The sequence below is a fragment of the Phoca vitulina genome, unplaced genomic scaffold (assembly GCF_004348235.1).
Source record: "Phoca vitulina isolate PV1807 unplaced genomic scaffold, GSC_HSeal_1.0 scaffold47, whole genome shotgun sequence".
Classification (NCBI taxonomy): domain Eukaryota; kingdom Metazoa; phylum Chordata; class Mammalia; order Carnivora; family Phocidae; genus Phoca; species Phoca vitulina.
This window is the reverse complement of record NW_022589750.1, coordinates 5,647,021-5,665,105: the sequence shown is the minus strand read 5'-3', so window position 1 is coordinate 5,665,105 and position 18,085 is coordinate 5,647,021. Positions and strand designations below refer to the sequence as shown.

General features: G+C 43.7%; 1 protein-coding gene across 1 annotated transcript in view; it reads right to left on the bottom strand.

The window, feature by feature from the left end:
- Positions 1-18,085, bottom strand: part of DNAH9 (dynein axonemal heavy chain 9) — a 338,385-nt gene that overhangs the window by 223,431 nt on the left and 96,869 nt on the right. The window contains exon 27 of the mRNA XM_032431745.1: positions 5,303-5,459. Coding sequence (XP_032287636.1) covers positions 5,303-5,459 — 157 coding nt within the window. The remainder of the gene's footprint in view (positions 1-5,302; positions 5,460-18,085) is intronic.

Below are 18,085 nucleotides of genomic sequence, written 5' to 3'. Positions count from 1 at the left end.
AAAAAAAAAAAAAAAAAAAAGAATTTTAAGGGGAGGACTGAAAAGTCCTGCCCATGAAATTCAGTCAATGTTTTAGGGCCAGGATTTTTTGCTTCCCTCATGGGGCTCCTGGTTTTCTCAGGATGCACGCTGGCGAACTTTCGCGTAGTGGACAGAACACAGGAAGGGAAGTCAGAAGATCTGGGGTGCTGGTATCTCACAGAACTGTATGCTCTCTTCAGAACACACCGTGGGAATGCTGGCTGATTAGTATGTGTGTAGGCAGAGTGGAAGGGGATAGGGAAACGGGTAAGGGCTTTCTGAGAGCAGTAAATATTATGGGCACAGGATGAGCAAAATCACAGTATGTCTAGGGAAAAATAAAGGTGTCGTTTGGGCTGGAAAGTTCAATCACAAAAGGAGGTCATGCTTATGAAAAGCCTTGAATTATCTGAAGGGACCGTGGAGGTCCATGGAGGTTTGGAGCAGAGGAAAGCAAGATTAAAGCAACATTTTAGGAGAACTAATCTAATATCCCATAAGCTAGCCTGTGAAAAGGACGGAAGGATAAGCCCCACCTTTCATTAAGCTCCCTGAATTAATGGATTCCTCTATTCATGCAAAAATACTTTCTGAGCATGTACTATGGGTCAGGGACTGTCCTAGGTCATGAGGAATCAGCTGTGAACAGGAAGACAAAGCCACAATCTTCATGGGGCGTACATTCTAGGGGAGAAAACAGACAATGACACAAAAGAAGAAAAGGTCAGATAATGACAGGTCTCATGGGAGTCCTAAAATGATGTGGCTATTTTGGATTGAGTAGCCATAGATGGTCTCTCTATGGACGTGGTGACATAAATCCCAGGCATTGCGTCCTATAGGTGGATATTACTATTAATGTATTCATGAGTATGTACATCTATATGTATAACACCTGATATGCATATATAGTAATATACATTCTATATATTACTATATTTAACAACCTATCAAATCTTACAATTACTTATGTGGCAGTTTGGGAATCAAAAGTCCATGCTTTTGCAGATGAACAGTGGTTCTGAAAGCTTTTAAAGCTGTGGATCCCTTTCATCAAGTGGAAATCCAATAGAGAAGACAAAAAAAAAGGGGGGGGGTAAAGTTTCCATAGGTGGATACTGGTCACCCCCACACTTTACCCCAAGGGCCTGAGCACAGCCCAGGACCCCACATCACCATATTTTTTGATGCCACCACAATAGTATGAAGGTACTATTAGCCTGATCGTGGTGTCACCTAGCACAAGACACCAAATTTCTGGGCTAGGATGAGGGCAGTAAGAATAGGGCCAATGGTCTGGGAGCTTTGAAAGACCTGCTGAAGGATGAATCAACACTAGTGACTGATTGCAACTATGGAAGGAAAGACGTAAAAAATCAGGATGTCTAAGATTTCCACCCTGGGCCACAGGGGAAAATGAGAACCTTAGCATGCATGGCATGGGGAAACTGGCCGGGGGAAGATGCGGGGCGGGGGGGTCAGCAGGAAATGTCTAAGAGAGTGTTAACCAAACAAATGCCCTTCCTTCTAGTTGGGAAGACTTAGTTCTTGGGTGAGGCTGGAAGGTAGATTCTGGAGTCATCAGGACCCAGATAAAATGTGAAGTTATAAAAGAGGATCTGAGAAGGAGACCCAGATGGCAGGATCAGAGAGTTATTGTGGAATATAATGTTTCAGGGACCGAGAGAGTAGGGTTCCTCAGGAAGGAATGCGTGTTCTATAACGTTGGTGCTGCAGAGAGTTCCAAAAGAATCCCAGGTCTTTCAGGTTCAAAACCATTTGCTACTTCAGCAATAGCATCTCTGAATTGAGGTCAAGGGGGACAGTACTGTTGCTGTGACATAAAGAACACCTTAGCACCAAAACTGCAATGGTTTCCAGAGGAATTGACTAGGCTTATGGGTTTTCCAACCAGAATTAACAGAGGGGAGCCATAACTTTGCCTTTTCCCCAAGTCTCCACATTGTTCTGTGTCCGCCCCAATACCCGATGCCTCTTGTGGGATCACGGAGGCAGAAGGCATTGTGAGGGTCCCTGACTACAGCCCATCTCTCCTCTTTACCCTCCCCCAGTTTCACCACCCAGCCCTCCCCACATTCACCAGGTATCATTCCGTTTGTTAAAGTCTCTCATGTTTTCTTTTCCATTTATACTACCCCAGTGTCTGGTGGCTCACCCCCTCCTGTTTGAATAACTGCAACGTTCTTGGCAAAAATTTGCCCTCCTTCCAGTCCCTTCCTGCCTCCATCCGTCTGGCTACCCAAGGAGTCTTCCTCAGAGGCCACCCATTTTCGTCATGCTCCCACTTGAATCCTGAAGCCCACAGGATCTTCGTGAATGGCCACCACTTCTGGGGCATGTTCTCTTCATGGCTTTGTGTCCCTCCCCTCCTTGTGGAACCCCTATCTCCTATAATCTGTCCCCTAGTCTGCTCTCATGCACTTGGCCACGGCTCCATATTTATTGCTAGCTTGTTCTCTGGGGATACAGAAACAAGTTGTTGTGAGTGTCGTGAATGACTCATCAGAATGATGCCTGGTGAAGTGTGGGACAGCTCTTCCTGACCCTCACTCCGTCCTTTCCTCATCCCAGCCAATCCCTGTGAGGATAGCTCAAGGGAGAAGTCAGAGTGAGGAGTAGGGAAAGGATGATGATGCACAGGGAACTTGGTCATGTCTTTGAAGCTGACGTTTTAAGGGGTTAGGCAGTGTTAAAATGGCACACGCCCTGTTTGGCACTCACCCAAACCTTACACAGCCTTGGGTCTCACATCCTCCAGGATGTTCATGACCAGTGTACTCTGTGCTCTTCCCATCTCTGAAGTATTCCAGGGATTAGAATCTGTAGAACACACATTCTACATGCTATTTGGTATCTCCCCTAATTATTTCATATGTCTCTCGTCTATCCAGATAGACTGGGTTATACTTTGTCTGTCTGTCTCTGTATCTATCCATCATTTATCTATCATCCTATCATCTCTCTCTCTCTCATCTCTTTGTCATCTATCCATCAACCTATGTGTATTTATCTGTACCATATATCCATCCATCCATCCACCCACCCACCCAACCATTCATCCATCCTTTCATGATGCACACACATGCTGAGCAATGGTGATACTAAATAAATTAACTTGATTGCTGGAGAGTGTTTTGTGATGAAAATAATTCTAAACAGCTGGACAGCAAAGGGAAGAGGAGGTTTGCAAACAGCTCAGTGAGGATGTTGTTTACACAGGATATTTGGTGCCTCGGAAGAGACCACCATCCTTTTGGTGCGTTTTCCTATAGTTATCCCTATAATTCTTGCTCTGATCTGTGTCTTCATAGACTCGACCAAAGCTTCGCACAGTCCAGACAAACTACGGACAGACCCCTCTTCTCATCCTGTACCCTCAGATGAATTGGTGGCATATCAGGGTTCAGTAGGAAGTTTTGAAAGAATTGGAGAAGATAGCCTTGGTGACCTCCTCACCACGGGGCCAACTCATTTATTCCTGTTTGGCATGCCAAGAATAAACTTGAAGAAATCCTGCTGATTTTCTTCAATCAATACACCAGGTTTTCTACATCTAAATGAGTGTGTCCTCTGGAATGTCCCTCTGGGGAGAATATACTTATTCAGCAATGCTGCCTTTTGCTCAATTATAGGAAAATCTAGAAACCTAATCCTTAAAAGTTGAGTTTATAGGAAAAAAACACATCCTTCTTTTAGCCTGACTTAAAGAGAAATACTACTTAAAAAAATTTTTTTTTAGAGAGAGCACACACGTACGCGCACATGCTCCATGGGGGGCGGGGGGGCAGAGGGAGAGGGAGAGAGAATCTTAAGCAGTCTCCACACCCACCATGGAGCCCGACTCATGGCTTGATCCCACGACCCTGAGATCACGACCGGAGCTGAAATCAAGAGTCAGATGCCTAACTGACTGAGCCACCCAGGTGCCCTATTTTTTTTTTCTTAGAGAAATAGTACTTTAATGTGCTCATCAATAAAAGCAACCATGATAAAATTTAGACTGTGTAGAATATGAGGAGGACAGCTGTTTGGCATCTGAATCCTCATTTTGTTTGCTTGCTATGAGCAAACATGATGCTTTAGGTTTCTGCAACTCTTTGCACAGCAAAATTTTCTGTACAAGAGAAATTTTAAACTTACAGCAGATGAATCTCATTTAGAGTTCTATATGTTAGCTCACAGTCTCTAAATTTATTTTTAAATTAAATTTATTTTGTACCCCATATATCATGATTTATACATATAAATATTTAATCTACTTAATGCTATGGTTTTATTTTTTCCCCCACTCTAAATTTATTTACATGCCATCCTGTTTCAAAAAGAACTTAAGATAGGGCGCCTGGGTGGCTCAGTTGGTTGGTTAAGCGACTGCCTTCGGCTCAGGTCATGATCCTGGAGTCCCGGGATCGAGTCCCACATCGGGCTCCCTGCTCAGCGGGGGGTCTGCTTCTCCCTCTGACCCTCTTCCCTCTCTTGCTATCTGTCTCTCATTCTCTCTCTCTCTCAAATAAATAAATAAAATCTTAAAAAAAAATAAATGATATTATCCAAAAAAAAAAAAGAACTTAAGATAGTTTACCAAAATAATACAATAAAACAAAATTAAAATGAGAAAGTGAGACAATTTCATTACACTTAAAAAAAAAAAATCTATATGACATCTAGCAGAATATACTAACTAAGAAGTGACCTATGGGCCTCTTGTTTCTCTTGGCTTTTCTCTATGTCACAGAACCTGGAATACATTTAAAAACCAAAAATGATGAGCACCTGAGTGAAGAACATTGGCCTTGCACTTGACCTTCGTGGGCCTCACTTGTTAGGAGTGGAAGTTAATCTAGTCTGCCTTCAGAAGTCACACCTGCCCTTGTAAAATATTTTGCACTTGTAGAAATACTGAGGAAATGCCCACTTTTCCAGAGAAGCACAAATTTGACCTTTATGTGAGGCTTTCATGGGAGCCACTTGTGAGCCTTTCTGTGGTTCTAGGTCAAACAGTGAATGTAAGCCTTTGGATAGATGCTCAGCCTCTCCTTTATACAGGTGACAAAAGATCTCAAAATGAAGCTCATCGGCTTACAGGGAGGTAAACAAGCCCCAGGGATCAGAGATCCTCAGGTCTCCTGGGATGGAGCCAGCAGACACCTCCGTGTCTGGACCTCTGAGCTGGGCCAGGTGGGTGTGAATGAACCTGGACCCCAATGTAGGCTGCCACCCAGTTCCTAGTCCCCCCCCCCCAACTCCAGGTGAGGCGTACCTTGTAGTCCATCTGCTCTGAGCAGTTGAACACATACACCATGATGCCCAGTGCTCGGCCCAGGTCCTTGGTGGTCTCTGTCTTGCCTGTGCCCGCAGGTCCTGCTGGGGCTCCACTCATGGTCAGGTGCAGAGACTGGGTGAGGGTGATGTAGCATCTGTCAAACACAGGAGCACGTAGGTCATTGCCAGGGCCCCGGGTGGCCCGACCAATGGCTCTGGCCCTGCTGGGTCCTAGGGAGATAGAGCTCGGGTTCCAGGCCACAGGAGACCCGACAGCTTCTCTGTAAAGGCAATCCAGAGCCCCCACTCCCATCTGTACCCCACGGCGCTGTGGGGAGAACTCTCTGAAGGGTCATCTGATCCTGATTTTCCCTCCCTCAAGGGCATCACTGGCTTGCTGCCAGGCTCCTTCTGATCTTGCTCCTGTTCACTGCCCATCTCTCCCACCCCTCCAGCCCAAACGCCCTAAGATGCCTCCATGGAGAGCTATTCTCACGTGTCCATGCTACATTCTGAATGTCTGTGCGCTCCAGCTCCCAGTTCATGTGTTGAAATCCTAACCCCCAGAGACTATGGTATTGGGAGGCAGGGCCTTTGGGAGGTGATTAGCTCATGAAGGTGGAGCCTCACAAATGGGATTAGTGCTCTTATAAAGGAGGCTCCGAAGGGACCCCTTCGCCCTTCCACCATGCGAGCACACAGCAAGAAGATAGCAGCTCATATAAGAACCTGACCATGCTGGTGCCTTGATCTTGGACTCCCCAACTTCCAGAACTGTGAGAAATAAATTTCCATTGTTTATAAGCTACCCAGTCTGTGGTATTTTATTATAGCAGCTTAAATGGACGAGGAGACCCAGACTGCGCTTGTCCCTCTCTCTTTCCCCCATCCAGCCCTAGCCCTTCCGGTCCACCTGACTCATGTCCTTCTTCAACATGGCAGTCCATAGCCTAGCTGGTGGCTACTCACTTCTTGGGGCTCATATCTGACATTATTTTCCCCACTTAGGAGTATTCCTGGACCCCTCGACACTGGGGGGAGTGAGCAGATGCCCCTTGGCTGAGCTCCTCCTCCACTATTCCACTCCAGCTTCCAACAATATATACCACACACATTGTTCATATAGATCTTCATAAGACACATGAAGGTGGGGCCATGTCTTATTGTTTCATCTCCAGAAACTAGCACAGCTCCAGCCACATTAGGCCCTTAATCATTATTTATGAAACAAATTCATGAGTGAAGGGATCAATCACTCCATCTGTTTAACCCTCCTGTGACTATCTTTCCTAATGACAATAAAATAAAATCAGCTTTAAGCTTCTTTCTAGTGCTTTTTATTTTTTAGGTTTATTTATTTTTTTTAGAGAGGGAGAGGAGGGGACAGAGGGGGAGAGAAACTCAAGCAGACTCCTCGCTGAGCGTGGAGCCCGACACAGGGCTCAATCCCACGACCCTGAGATTAGGACCTGAGCCAAAAGCAAGAGTCAGATGCTCAATCAACTGCGCCATCCAGGCCCCCCTTGTTTCTGGTACCTTTTAAAAAGGGTAATAACTGCCTTTGGGTAATAAACACATAAAAAGATGTTGAAAACCACTGGTCATTAGGGAAATGTGAATCTAATCCACAATGAGATACCATGATATACCCATGAGGATGGCTATAGTAAAAAGGACAGACTAGAATAAGTGTTGGCAAGGATGTGAAAAAACTAGGAACCTCTACACAGCTGGTGGGGATGGAAAATGGTACAGCTACTTTGGAAGACAGTTTGGCAGTTTCTTAAAAAGTAAAGCTTACTGGGGCACCTGGGTGGCTCAGCTGCTTGGGTGTCTGACTCGATTTCTGCTCAGGTCCTGATCTCAGGGTCACGGGGCTGGGCCCCGAGTCAGGCTCCCTAGGCAGCAGGGAGTCCGCTTGGGATTTTCCCCCTCTGCCCTTACCCCCGCTCATACTCTCTCTCTCTCAGATAAATAAAAAGGAATCTTAAAAAACAAAAACAAAACAATACAAAAACGTAAAGCTTACCATGTGATTCACTAATTCCCCTTCTAGGACTTTACCCAAGGAAACTGAGCATTTATGTACAGACAAAGACTTACACAGGAATGTTCCTAGCAGCAATATTCTTAATGCCAAGAAACTGGAAATATTCCAAATGTCCACCAATGGTGAATGGGTAAATAATTATGAGATGTATCCATGCAGTGGAATACTATTTAACAATATAAAGGAATGAAGTACATATAGATAAGTGTTACAAGAAGAGGGAAGCTTAGAAGCATTATGCTAAGTCAAAGAGATCAGAATCAAAATATTGCATAGTGTATCATTTCACTGATGCAATGTCTGGAAAACAGAGAAAGACGGTGGATCTGGGGCTGCCTGGGTAGAGGACATGGGATCGACCACAAAAAGGGTGATGGCCAAGTTTGAAACTGGATGGTGGTAATGGTTGTACAACTCCACAAATTACTAAAAGTCATTGAATCATACACTTCTTTTAAGATTTTAAGTTATCTCTACACCCAATGTGGGGCTCGAACTTACAATCCCGAGATCAAGGGTTGCACACTTCACCGACGGAACCAGCCAGGCATCCCTGAATTGCACACTTGTGATGGGTGAACTGTAAGGCATGTAAATTATACCTCAAGAAAGCCACTAAAAAGGTGCCATTGGCCTAACTTTTTAATACCTAGCAAATTAAAACACAGGAACTCCACCTGCAGCCTGGACCAGGAGGGGCCATCCAAGGGGGCCTCCGAAGTGAATTGTTTCTAAATCTGATGTCTAGAGTTCACCTGAAACCCCAGACTAATGCCCTTCATGCCAGATGGTGATTGTGTCTCCACTAGAACCAAACTGGGTTTGAAAAGACTTGCAGGGAGTCCCTGAATTCTCCTTTAATTGAGTGCAAAATTCCTGTATGTAGTTTCGTCTTTGTATATGAAGCCCAGGAAGGCAGGTTTCCCAGGAGGAGAGGAGAGGTGTACAGAGTTGCTATGGCAGCATTTAGGGGCTGATGAACTGGGCTCCCCTTGGAGCCTCACTTTTCCCCTGTGGATTAAGCTCACGTTCAAGTTGCTGACCTGCGGAATGGACCACAAAGCAGGGTGAGTCAGGGCGAACGGCAAATACTCAGGCACTGTTACCGTTTGGAAATGCTTCTCTCCTCTAACATTCCTAGCTAGATCATCATGGAGGCGGCGCACAGCTTTAACCATAGCTGCCCTCGTGGGCTGGGTTCTGGCTCCAGACTGGCCCCAGTGCCTTCCACGCCTCCCAGCCTCAGGCTTCTTCCAGGACTCTCCAGGGCCGGCTGCAGCCCTGTACCTCCCAGAAGGAAAGGCAGGAGGACTGGCAGAATCCTGGCCTCCTGCCAGCTCTCCTCCCCACTGCCCCCCCCACCCCCTCTCTGTCCTCCTCTGCTGGCTGGAGGGCACTCCCAGACCTCTTCTCTCTGCAGGTGCAAGGCTCTCAAGGAATCCGGGAGTCCAGAAGCGCAAGGTTTCACAGAAATAGAGTTAGCCCAGAAAACTCTAGAATCTCTGGAAAGAAATCCTTGGAACTGGGTGTCAATCTCTTTTTGAGCTTCTATGAATTTCCAATTATCTCCAGAAGAAGCACTTGGGGGCAGGAGGGGGAGTACCAAAAAACCCCAAAACACAAAAAACATTTTTCTTCCCAAAATAGCAGAACTCTAGAGCTAGACAGGATTTCTGAGCTCAGCTAATCCAAAAGCCTTATTTTACAGACGGGAAGCCTAAGGTTCAAGAAGGGGAAGTGGGCTAAGGTTAGATCTAAATAATGAAGGCAGGGGCAGTGGGCCGTTACCTTGGGCAAGGTGGTAAGGACTCCTGTAGGACGCGCTCTTGCCCGGCCAACTGGCCTCAATGTAGCTATGAATCGATTCCGTCTGCTTGTTCCTGGGCACACAGACCCTTTTGTGTCGGCACAGACCTCAGGGGTTCTGGCCTCTTCACCAAGCCAGGCTCTCCCCCATCAAATCCTCCCAAGAGGACCACGTAGCCTTTTCCTCCAGCGGGGCAGGGTTTATGATTCTAGAAGGCGGCCCCTTCCACAGTGGGCCAGGCATAATTGTTTGAGAGGCTTTCCTAGGGGCGCCTGGGTGGCTCAGTTGGTTAAGCGGCTGCCTTCAGCTCAGGTCATGATCCTGGGGTCCTGGGATCAAGCCCCACGTCTGGCTCCCTGCTCAGCAGAGAGCCTGCCTCTCCCTCTCCCTCTGCCTGCCACTCTGCCTACTTGTGCTCTCTCTTTCTCTGTCAAATAAATAAATAAAATCTTTAAAAAAAAAAAAAATACTTTCCTAGTATCAAGCAGAAGTCAGTCTTGTTCTCTTTGGGCAAACGACTTCTATAAGTCTTACTCTTATCTCCCCCCGCAAGCTTTTGTGAGGATAAGATGAGAACAAGAGATAGGAAGGGGCCTTGAAAAGAGAAGGCCAATCCAAGTGTGAAGTATTATTTTTTAAGGTAACAAATACATGCAATGTAGCTTTTCTTTTTTGATACAGTTATTCAATTGGCAGCTTAAAGAAAACATCAAAGCCAATGCATCTTGATTTCAGCTATAAATAGCCTGTTGCTATCCCAGAAATCTGGTCTGACTAATCTTAGAGCTGGCGAAATCATAGTTGGTTTGTATTCATTTTCTACTGCTGTATAAGAAATCACCGTAAACTAAGTGGCTTAAAATAACACTCCTGTATTACCTCCCTCTTTTAGGTCAGAAGTCCAGGTGGCTCCTCCAAAGAGGGTTTCACAAGACCAAAATCAACGTTATTAGTTGGCTGGACTCTTATCTGGACACTCTGGGGAAGAATCTGCCTTCTAGCTCACTTGAGTTCTTGGCAGAATTAAGTTTCTATCAGTTGCAGGACTGAGGCCCTTGTTGGTTGCTGTTGGCCAGGGGATGGCTCGGCTCCTAGAGGCCATTCTCCCATCTTTGCATATGGCTCCCTCCGCCTTTAAAATCAACAATGGCATGCCAAATTTTTCTCATGCTTCAAATCTCTCTGATCTCCCCTTCTGTCTTCAGCCAGGAGAAAGCTCTGTTTTCAAGGTCTCATAGAATTACCTTGGGTCCACCTGAATAAGTTCCCTCTTGCCATAAAGCAAAACATTATCATGGGAATGATACCATGAGATTTATAGTTTTCACCCGTACTCAAAGGGGAGGACCTCGTACAAGGAAAAAGGTCACTGGGGATCACATTCTTGGAATTCTACCTACCACATGGTCCAGTAATCATAACTGTGGAATGAACATGGATGCCAACAATATCTCCCTGGTGGGGGGTGTCTAGTAACATCAGCAGGACTCAGGTCCCTGATGTTCGTTATCTCTATCGATAACTTGAATGAAGAAATAATTGATTATATACAAGACTGAAACAATTGAAAATGATGGGGTTGACCCAACAATTGAAAATGATGGGGTTGACCCAACACCATGAAATTTAGGAAGGATAAATATAAATTACTCTTCCGAGAGCTTGCACATATACAGAATGGGATGGAGGGGAGAGGTGGTTAGACAGTAATTCACAGAAAAATGATCCAGGGCTTTTAAGAGGTCCCAGGCTCAAAATGAGAAATAACACCGATAGAAGAAGACTGTCCTCAACATCAGCCTAAAACAAATTTGTCCCTCTTATAGCACTGTAATATTTAAATTTTGAATGCTATCCTCAGCATAAATGCCCCCGATTCTAAGATCTGTTCCTTATGCCATTTGGTTATGAGATCCTTCCTCACCTAGTGCTCATCTTTCTCTCTGCCCACACTGGTAAATGTCGCTCTCAAAACATGACAGAAAGAACTGAGAGAAACGGCTGACATGTGATCTCTTTAGCAAAATAACAGCACACTGGGCTCAGTTGCTTAAGCATCCAACTCTTGATTGCAGCTCAAGTCATGACCCCATGGGTCATGAGACTGAGCCCCGCATAGGGCTGTAACTCTGTGGGAAGTCTGCTTGAGGATTCTCTCTCCCTCGGCCCCACCCCCCTAAAATAAGTAAATAAATCTTAAAAAAATAACAGCACACCTAGTTATGAAACCTGAGTAGGTATAATTATGCTTCACGTTGTGTGTATATCTCAAATATGATCGCACATTCTAGAAGCGACTTAGAAAACTAAAGAGAATCAGGACTAAAATTCTTAGAATTTTTAACAGAGGGTAGTAGACAGGCAGAATAAGAGATAAATTTATAAAAATCAATGTTCTCCTATATGTGAGTGAAAAGAGGGGTAAAAGAAGATATGATGAAATTATGCAAAGATTTCTTAGCTACAACACCTAAAGCATGGTACATAAAAGACGGACAGACTGGACCTCATCAAAATTTAAAACTTCTGTACTTCAAAAGACACCATCAAGAAAGAGAAGAGGTAAGCAGGAGACCAGGATACAATACTTACAAACGTGTGCAATATAACCAGAAGATACAAAGAATTCTTACAACTCAGCGAGAGGACAAAGATCTCAATTAAACAGTCGGCAAAACATTTGAACAGGATTATGCCAAAGAAGATCTGCAAATGGCTAATGAGCACGTTAAAAAAGATGCTCGACATGATTATTAGGGAAATGTCAATTAAAACTCAGATGAGATACTACTTCACACCCACTCAATGGTTATAAAAAACAAGACAGACAATAACAAAGTTGTCGAGGCTATGGAGAAATGAGAACCTCAGACTCCGCTATTAGTGGGGGCGTGAAATGAATCAGCCACTTCGGAAAATACCGTGGCGGTTTCCCAAAAAGTTAAACATAAAACTGTGGTACCACCCAGAAATTCCCCTCCTGGGTATGTGCCCAAGAGAAATGAAAACTTACATCAACACAAAGACTTGTTCACAGCAGCATGATTTAGAATAGCCCGAAACTGGAAATAACCTAAGTGTCCATCAATGGGTGCCTGGATAGACAAAACATGTCCTATCTATAAAATGGGATATTGGGCGCCTGGGTGGCTCAGTTGGTTAAGCGACTGCCTTCGGCTCAGGTCATGATCCTGGAGTCCCAGGATCGAGTCCCGCATCGGGCTCCCTGCTGTCAGCAGGGAGTCTGCTTCTCCCTCTGACCCTCCCCCCTCATGCTCTCTCTCTCTATCTCATTCTCTCTCTCAAATAAATAAATAAAATCTTTAAAATAAAATAAAATAAAATAAAATAAAATAAAATAAAATGGGATATTATTCAGAAATAAAAAGGAACAGATTACGGACACATGCTCTATCACGGACGAAGCCCCAAAATTGGGTGTAAAATGAAAGAAGCTAGACACGAGGGACCACAAGTTGTATGGCTCCATTTCTAAGAAATGTCTGGAATAAGCCAAATTTATAGAGACAGAAAGTGGGTTAGTGGTTGCCTGGGGCTGGGGGCAGGAATGGGCATATAAATGTGCATGAGGGATCTTATTGAGGAGGATTAAAATGTTGTAAAATTGATTTATGGTGATGGTTACACCACTTGGTAAAGTTACTTAAAATCATTAAGTGGTATACTTGGAATGGGTAAAACTTTTTTTTTTTTTTAAAGATTTTATTTATTTGACAGAGAAAGACACAGTGAGAGAGGGAACACAAGCAGGGGGAGTGGGAGAGGGAGAAGCAGGCTTCTCGCGGAGCAGGGAGCCCGATGCCGGGCTCGATCCCAGGACCCTGGGATCATGACCTGAGCTGAAGGCAGACGCTTAACAACTGAGCCACCCAGGTGCCCCGTGTAAAACTTTTTTGATACATGAAAGAAACCTCGATCAGGTTGTTTAAAAACATATATATTATGAAAAAACCACCTTATATAGCAACAAAAATTTTTTTTTCTTAAAAAAAACACAAAGGTTTATTTCCTGACTTATAACTCATGTCCATTTCCCAGATTAACAAGGGCTCGTGTCATCCTTACTTAAGGACACAAGCTGGTGACCTTCACTATCTACTTATCATTCTGACAAGGGGAAAAGGGGAACATGGTAAAAAAAATAGCAACAAAATTTTTAAAAACACTTAGTGATAATAAGAAATACTCAAAACCCATGTAACGATACTTAGACACTTTTCTGATGTAACTGCAAGATATTCAAACATAATTGAAGATAGGGATAAACACAAAAATATCACAATTTGCAAAAAATGGCTCTTCTTTCCAAATTAACTTGAAGATATTAAGGCTTGCCGACCAAAACCCTAATCATTTATATTTTGGAACTTGAAAAATGATTCAAGTTCATTTGAAAAGAAACAGAAGAGCTAAAAATATATACATATTTATGTATATATATTTATATATTTATGTATGTACATATTTATATATATATGTATTTATGTACATATATATATTTATATTTATATATATATAAAAGATGATGTGTACCTTAACTATATAAATAGAACTCAGGACGTAGCTATAATCCTTAAATAATATGGCACAGTGATGGGCATAAAGAAGAGACAGAATAGACACTTTGAGGTAGTTTGGTAACTCAGAATTTTGAATGTGGTAGAGCAAACATCACAAACCGGTGAGGGAAATGGTGCATTACTCACTAAAAAATGTTGCGCCCACCAGTTACTTAGAAACAAATCAAATGTTCCCTGCCATAGTTTCTGTGAGTGTTCCTTGCTCAGGACTGCACACTTACGGCAAGCCCTCTGTCTACACGGCTGTCAATCAAAGTATCTCCCACCTTCCCAGCCGTGGGCACAAGGCTCAGGTTGGGCAAAATAATCAAGCTCACTGGCTTGCAGTAATGCACTCAGAGGGTGGGATCCAAACAGGACTCACCAGTGTCCCTTAAAGGAATCGGACCTCTGGTGCTGAGAAAGAGGGGAGGGGGTCTCTCTTCCTCCTGGACCAGGAGTCGCAAAGTCATGGGCGTGGAGACCACCCTTGCAACCATCCAAAGAAAACCCCCATGCAAGAAAGAAGTCAACACTCAGAAGGAAACAAAACCATGACAGGAGAGCATCCCATTGCTGATGTCTCCCTTGTCCGGGCCCTGGAGCTGCTACACTGAGCGAGCTAGACTCAAACAGGTCCTCCTTCTGTTTATGTTAGTTTGGGTTTGGCTTCTATCACTTGTAACCAAAAGTGTTTTGGTAAAAACACTCACCTGACTCAACAGTCAAAACGTTTACCAAAGAAATTTAAAACGTTAAATGGAAAAATAAAACAAAATAAACTGCAATAAAATATAGGTGAATATTAAGCTGATCTTGAAATGGTGGGGACTTTCTAAACATAAAAGTAATAAAATGGGCAATGACAGTTATAATTTACAAGAGAGGAAAGTCTAATAGCCAATAAACACAGAAAAATGCCCAAGCCTTTGAGTAGTTAAGGACATCCAAATCCAAGTGAGATACCATATTGACATACAAAATTAATATTTTTAACAATAATACTGAATGCTGGTGAGGACGTTGCGAGGTGAACATTCTCATAAACTGCTAGCGAGACTGGGAACAATATTTGTTTCAAGAATAATTTTAAAGTATGTGTCATCTCATTATCTTGCCTCCTGGAATCTCTCCTGGGGAAATAATGAGCAATACAGTAAAAAATTATGTATAAGCAAGTTCATAGCAGATTCATTTTTAATAGTAAAGGCTTAGGTGTGACTTAAATATTCTGTGATATGGGTACGTTACATAAATGATGGGATACTTACAAAGGGAAGGTAAGTCAGCTCTCAGAGTGTTTCAGAAGAATGTTTTGAGGATACTCACGTGATATAATGTTATGGTTTTTATAAAAAAGCAATCTATTGTATTTTACATAAAGCACATGATGGCAATTGCATTTTGTCAAAAATCTACAGGCAGAAGGAAACAGACGAGATATTAACAATGGTTATCTCTTTGTTCACAGAGTACTAAGTTTTCTGATAAAAACTGCAGATAAAAACTTAGAAAGCATAGGACTTCTGCTAGCTGTGTCCTTACCCGGCAAATCACCTGCAAAGACTCTGGGGTCAATTACATCTCACCTGCTTGCAGTAGTTCCTGAGAAATTAGGAGGGACTCAGACTTGATAAGCAGTTGATTAAAACCGTACTTAGCACAGCACAGGGCGGGAAAAGGGGCGGCTGGGTGTGAAGGTGAGGGAAGGGGAGTGATGGGAGGAGGAGGTCATCCAAAGGTTGAGAAACAACTTACACAAATTGCTTTTGTTCAGCCTGAAAAAGCATTTCCATGTAGTTCTTCAGCTTAGTGCTATGGCCAAAGTCCTGAGAGTGGTGGAGTCATTGTACCCACTTATATATTCAGGTCCCAACCAGGCAGTGGGAAATTCCAAAGAAATAGGCATAATCAGTCGGACGTACTGTCATGTGGGGATGCTTTTAATGAATGTGCAAAGGTTGTATGGATCAATTGTCCATTTGATTAATTCCTCTGGCAGGAGAGAATTAAATTTACTTAGGCTACACACCAGCAAAGGCTGAATGCTCTTTAAAATGTGATTTTCTGTGCTAAGGCCAATTTTTTTTTTTTTTCCGGGCAAAACATTTCTTGAGATAATAATGGAAGTCAATGAGAAAATGGAATTTTACATATAAATATTCACTACATACCACTTTGTCAGAAAAGCATCTAAAGTGCAAAACAAGGTCAAGGTCTATATAGTATTCATCATTATTTGCAGTAAAATCTTCCTTTCTAGTTCTTATTTGCATTGTTCCATAGAAGGGGTGATAAATTTCTGTTTTAGAGAGAATTCCTCGTCAAAGCTTTACCCTCTCCCTCTCTAGAAGGCATTCAACATTAGCGTACTAGAGGCTTCTAAATCCAAATGAGGCAGTTATCTTCTTCAACCCTTGGGCGAGCGTGAAGGCTCAGGGAAACAGAAAAGTCTTGCACTTTTTTTTATTAACATATAATGTATTATTTGTTTCAGAGGTACAGGTCCGTGATTCATCAGTCTCACACAATTCACAGTGCTCACCATAGCACATACCCTCCCCAATGTCCATCACCCAGCCACCCCATCCCTCCCACCCCCCTCCACTCCAGCAACTTTATCACTTGGAATGATAGCATCCGATATGTCCACAGAAAGGAAGGAGACATATTCTGATAGGTAAAGGGAAGCTGGGACACATACTCAAGGCTCAAAAATTGTTTCACTGAATTTGCTCAAGGAATGAATTTCTTGAATGCCTATCATGTGCCCAACGTGGTGTTGGGTCCCCACGGGGTAGAGCAGTGAGCAGATCAAAGTCAATGTTACCATGGAACATACAGTCTAGGGCAAGAGACAGACATTAATCGAATGGCTCAAATATATAATAGCTTCACTATTCTGTTGCAAGTGATGTAAATTCCCGAACTATTAGCTTATATTCCAAGACTGGCGGAAAAACTCACTGCCAACGAGAATCCTGGACCAGATTTCCTTCCTGTTTAGGGCTGGTGTCTTACTAAGAATCACTATAAAGACAAAGACACATGAGAGGGTCCACTCTGAATGAAGTCTGAGGTGGGAAAACTTTTCCTTTGGCCCACACCAAATGAGGACCTCTAATGGACTGATCTCAACTGAAGGCCAAATACAACCCTAACTAAGATGCCCAAACCCCCCGAGACTTGCTATTGCCAACACTGCCCCAGCCACAGAGAAACTCGCATCTCTCTCGGAACGGAAGTTATCTGCCTTTTGTCCTAAGCTGGGGCAGGGAGGAGTGTTGGTCCCCAGCCTAGAGCAGAAGACAGAGAAGCTGTTCTTCCTTCTTTGGGAGCCAAGGCACAGAGTCCTGTGTGGATCCCTCTCCTGAGTCAACCTCCTCTTTGATTCTCTCTATTCCTACCATCTGGGTCTTCAATATTCAACCACTATTCATTCATTCGACTGATGCTAATTTCAAGGTCTACTAGGTGCTGGTGACATAGCAATGAACAAGACAAGGCTCCTTGACTGCAAAGAGCTTCCATTCCAAAGGGGAATGCAGCCAATAAGCAAGGAAGCAAGCAAATCTTTGCAGAATGTGGGAGATGTTAGGAAGAAGGTAAACAGAGGGAACCATCCGGGTTATTGCTGTGTGTGTGTGTGTGTGTGTGTGTGTGTGTGTGTGTGTGTGGTGGGTGAGGCTGGATTTTAGTATGAGAGGTCATGGAAGGTGTCCTCAGATCTGAGGACAGAACGAATGGATGAGAAGGTGACTATGGAACAGGGAGCATGAGAAAGGCATTCCAGGCAGAGGGAAACCCGTGTGTATAGAAGGCTCTCATTTAAGGGGATCAAGGAACAGAAAGGAGGCCAGTGGGGCTGGGGTGCAGGGACTGAGGTATCAGGTGATGGGCAGGAACTGCTAGGTCCCAGGGGGAATTCAGATTTTAGTCTAAGTGCAGTGCGGAGTGACCAGAGACAGTGACGCGGCCTCTGCAGGCTCCCCCCTCCACCCCCCAAAAAAAGATATACAAGAGTAAACATGGAAAGGTTTGAGGGGAACTGTGGGTGGAAGATGCGACTGGGCAGGAAAATGAATTAAAAAAATGAACACCATGGGGGCAGGGGGGAGAGATGAACCATGAGCTCTTGTTCTATGGATAACGTTGGGATTTTCCCCCACATCCCATTTCATCCCATGAGCACCATGATTACAGTTCTACTCAGAGTTCCTTGGAAATACATCTGAAGATTTGACCAGAAGGTTGCAGGTGGCAACACTTAAAAACAGGTGAGAGAAAATTAAATAAAAGATAGCATTGATTCTATGTGGCCATTCTGACCTTCACAATTTATGA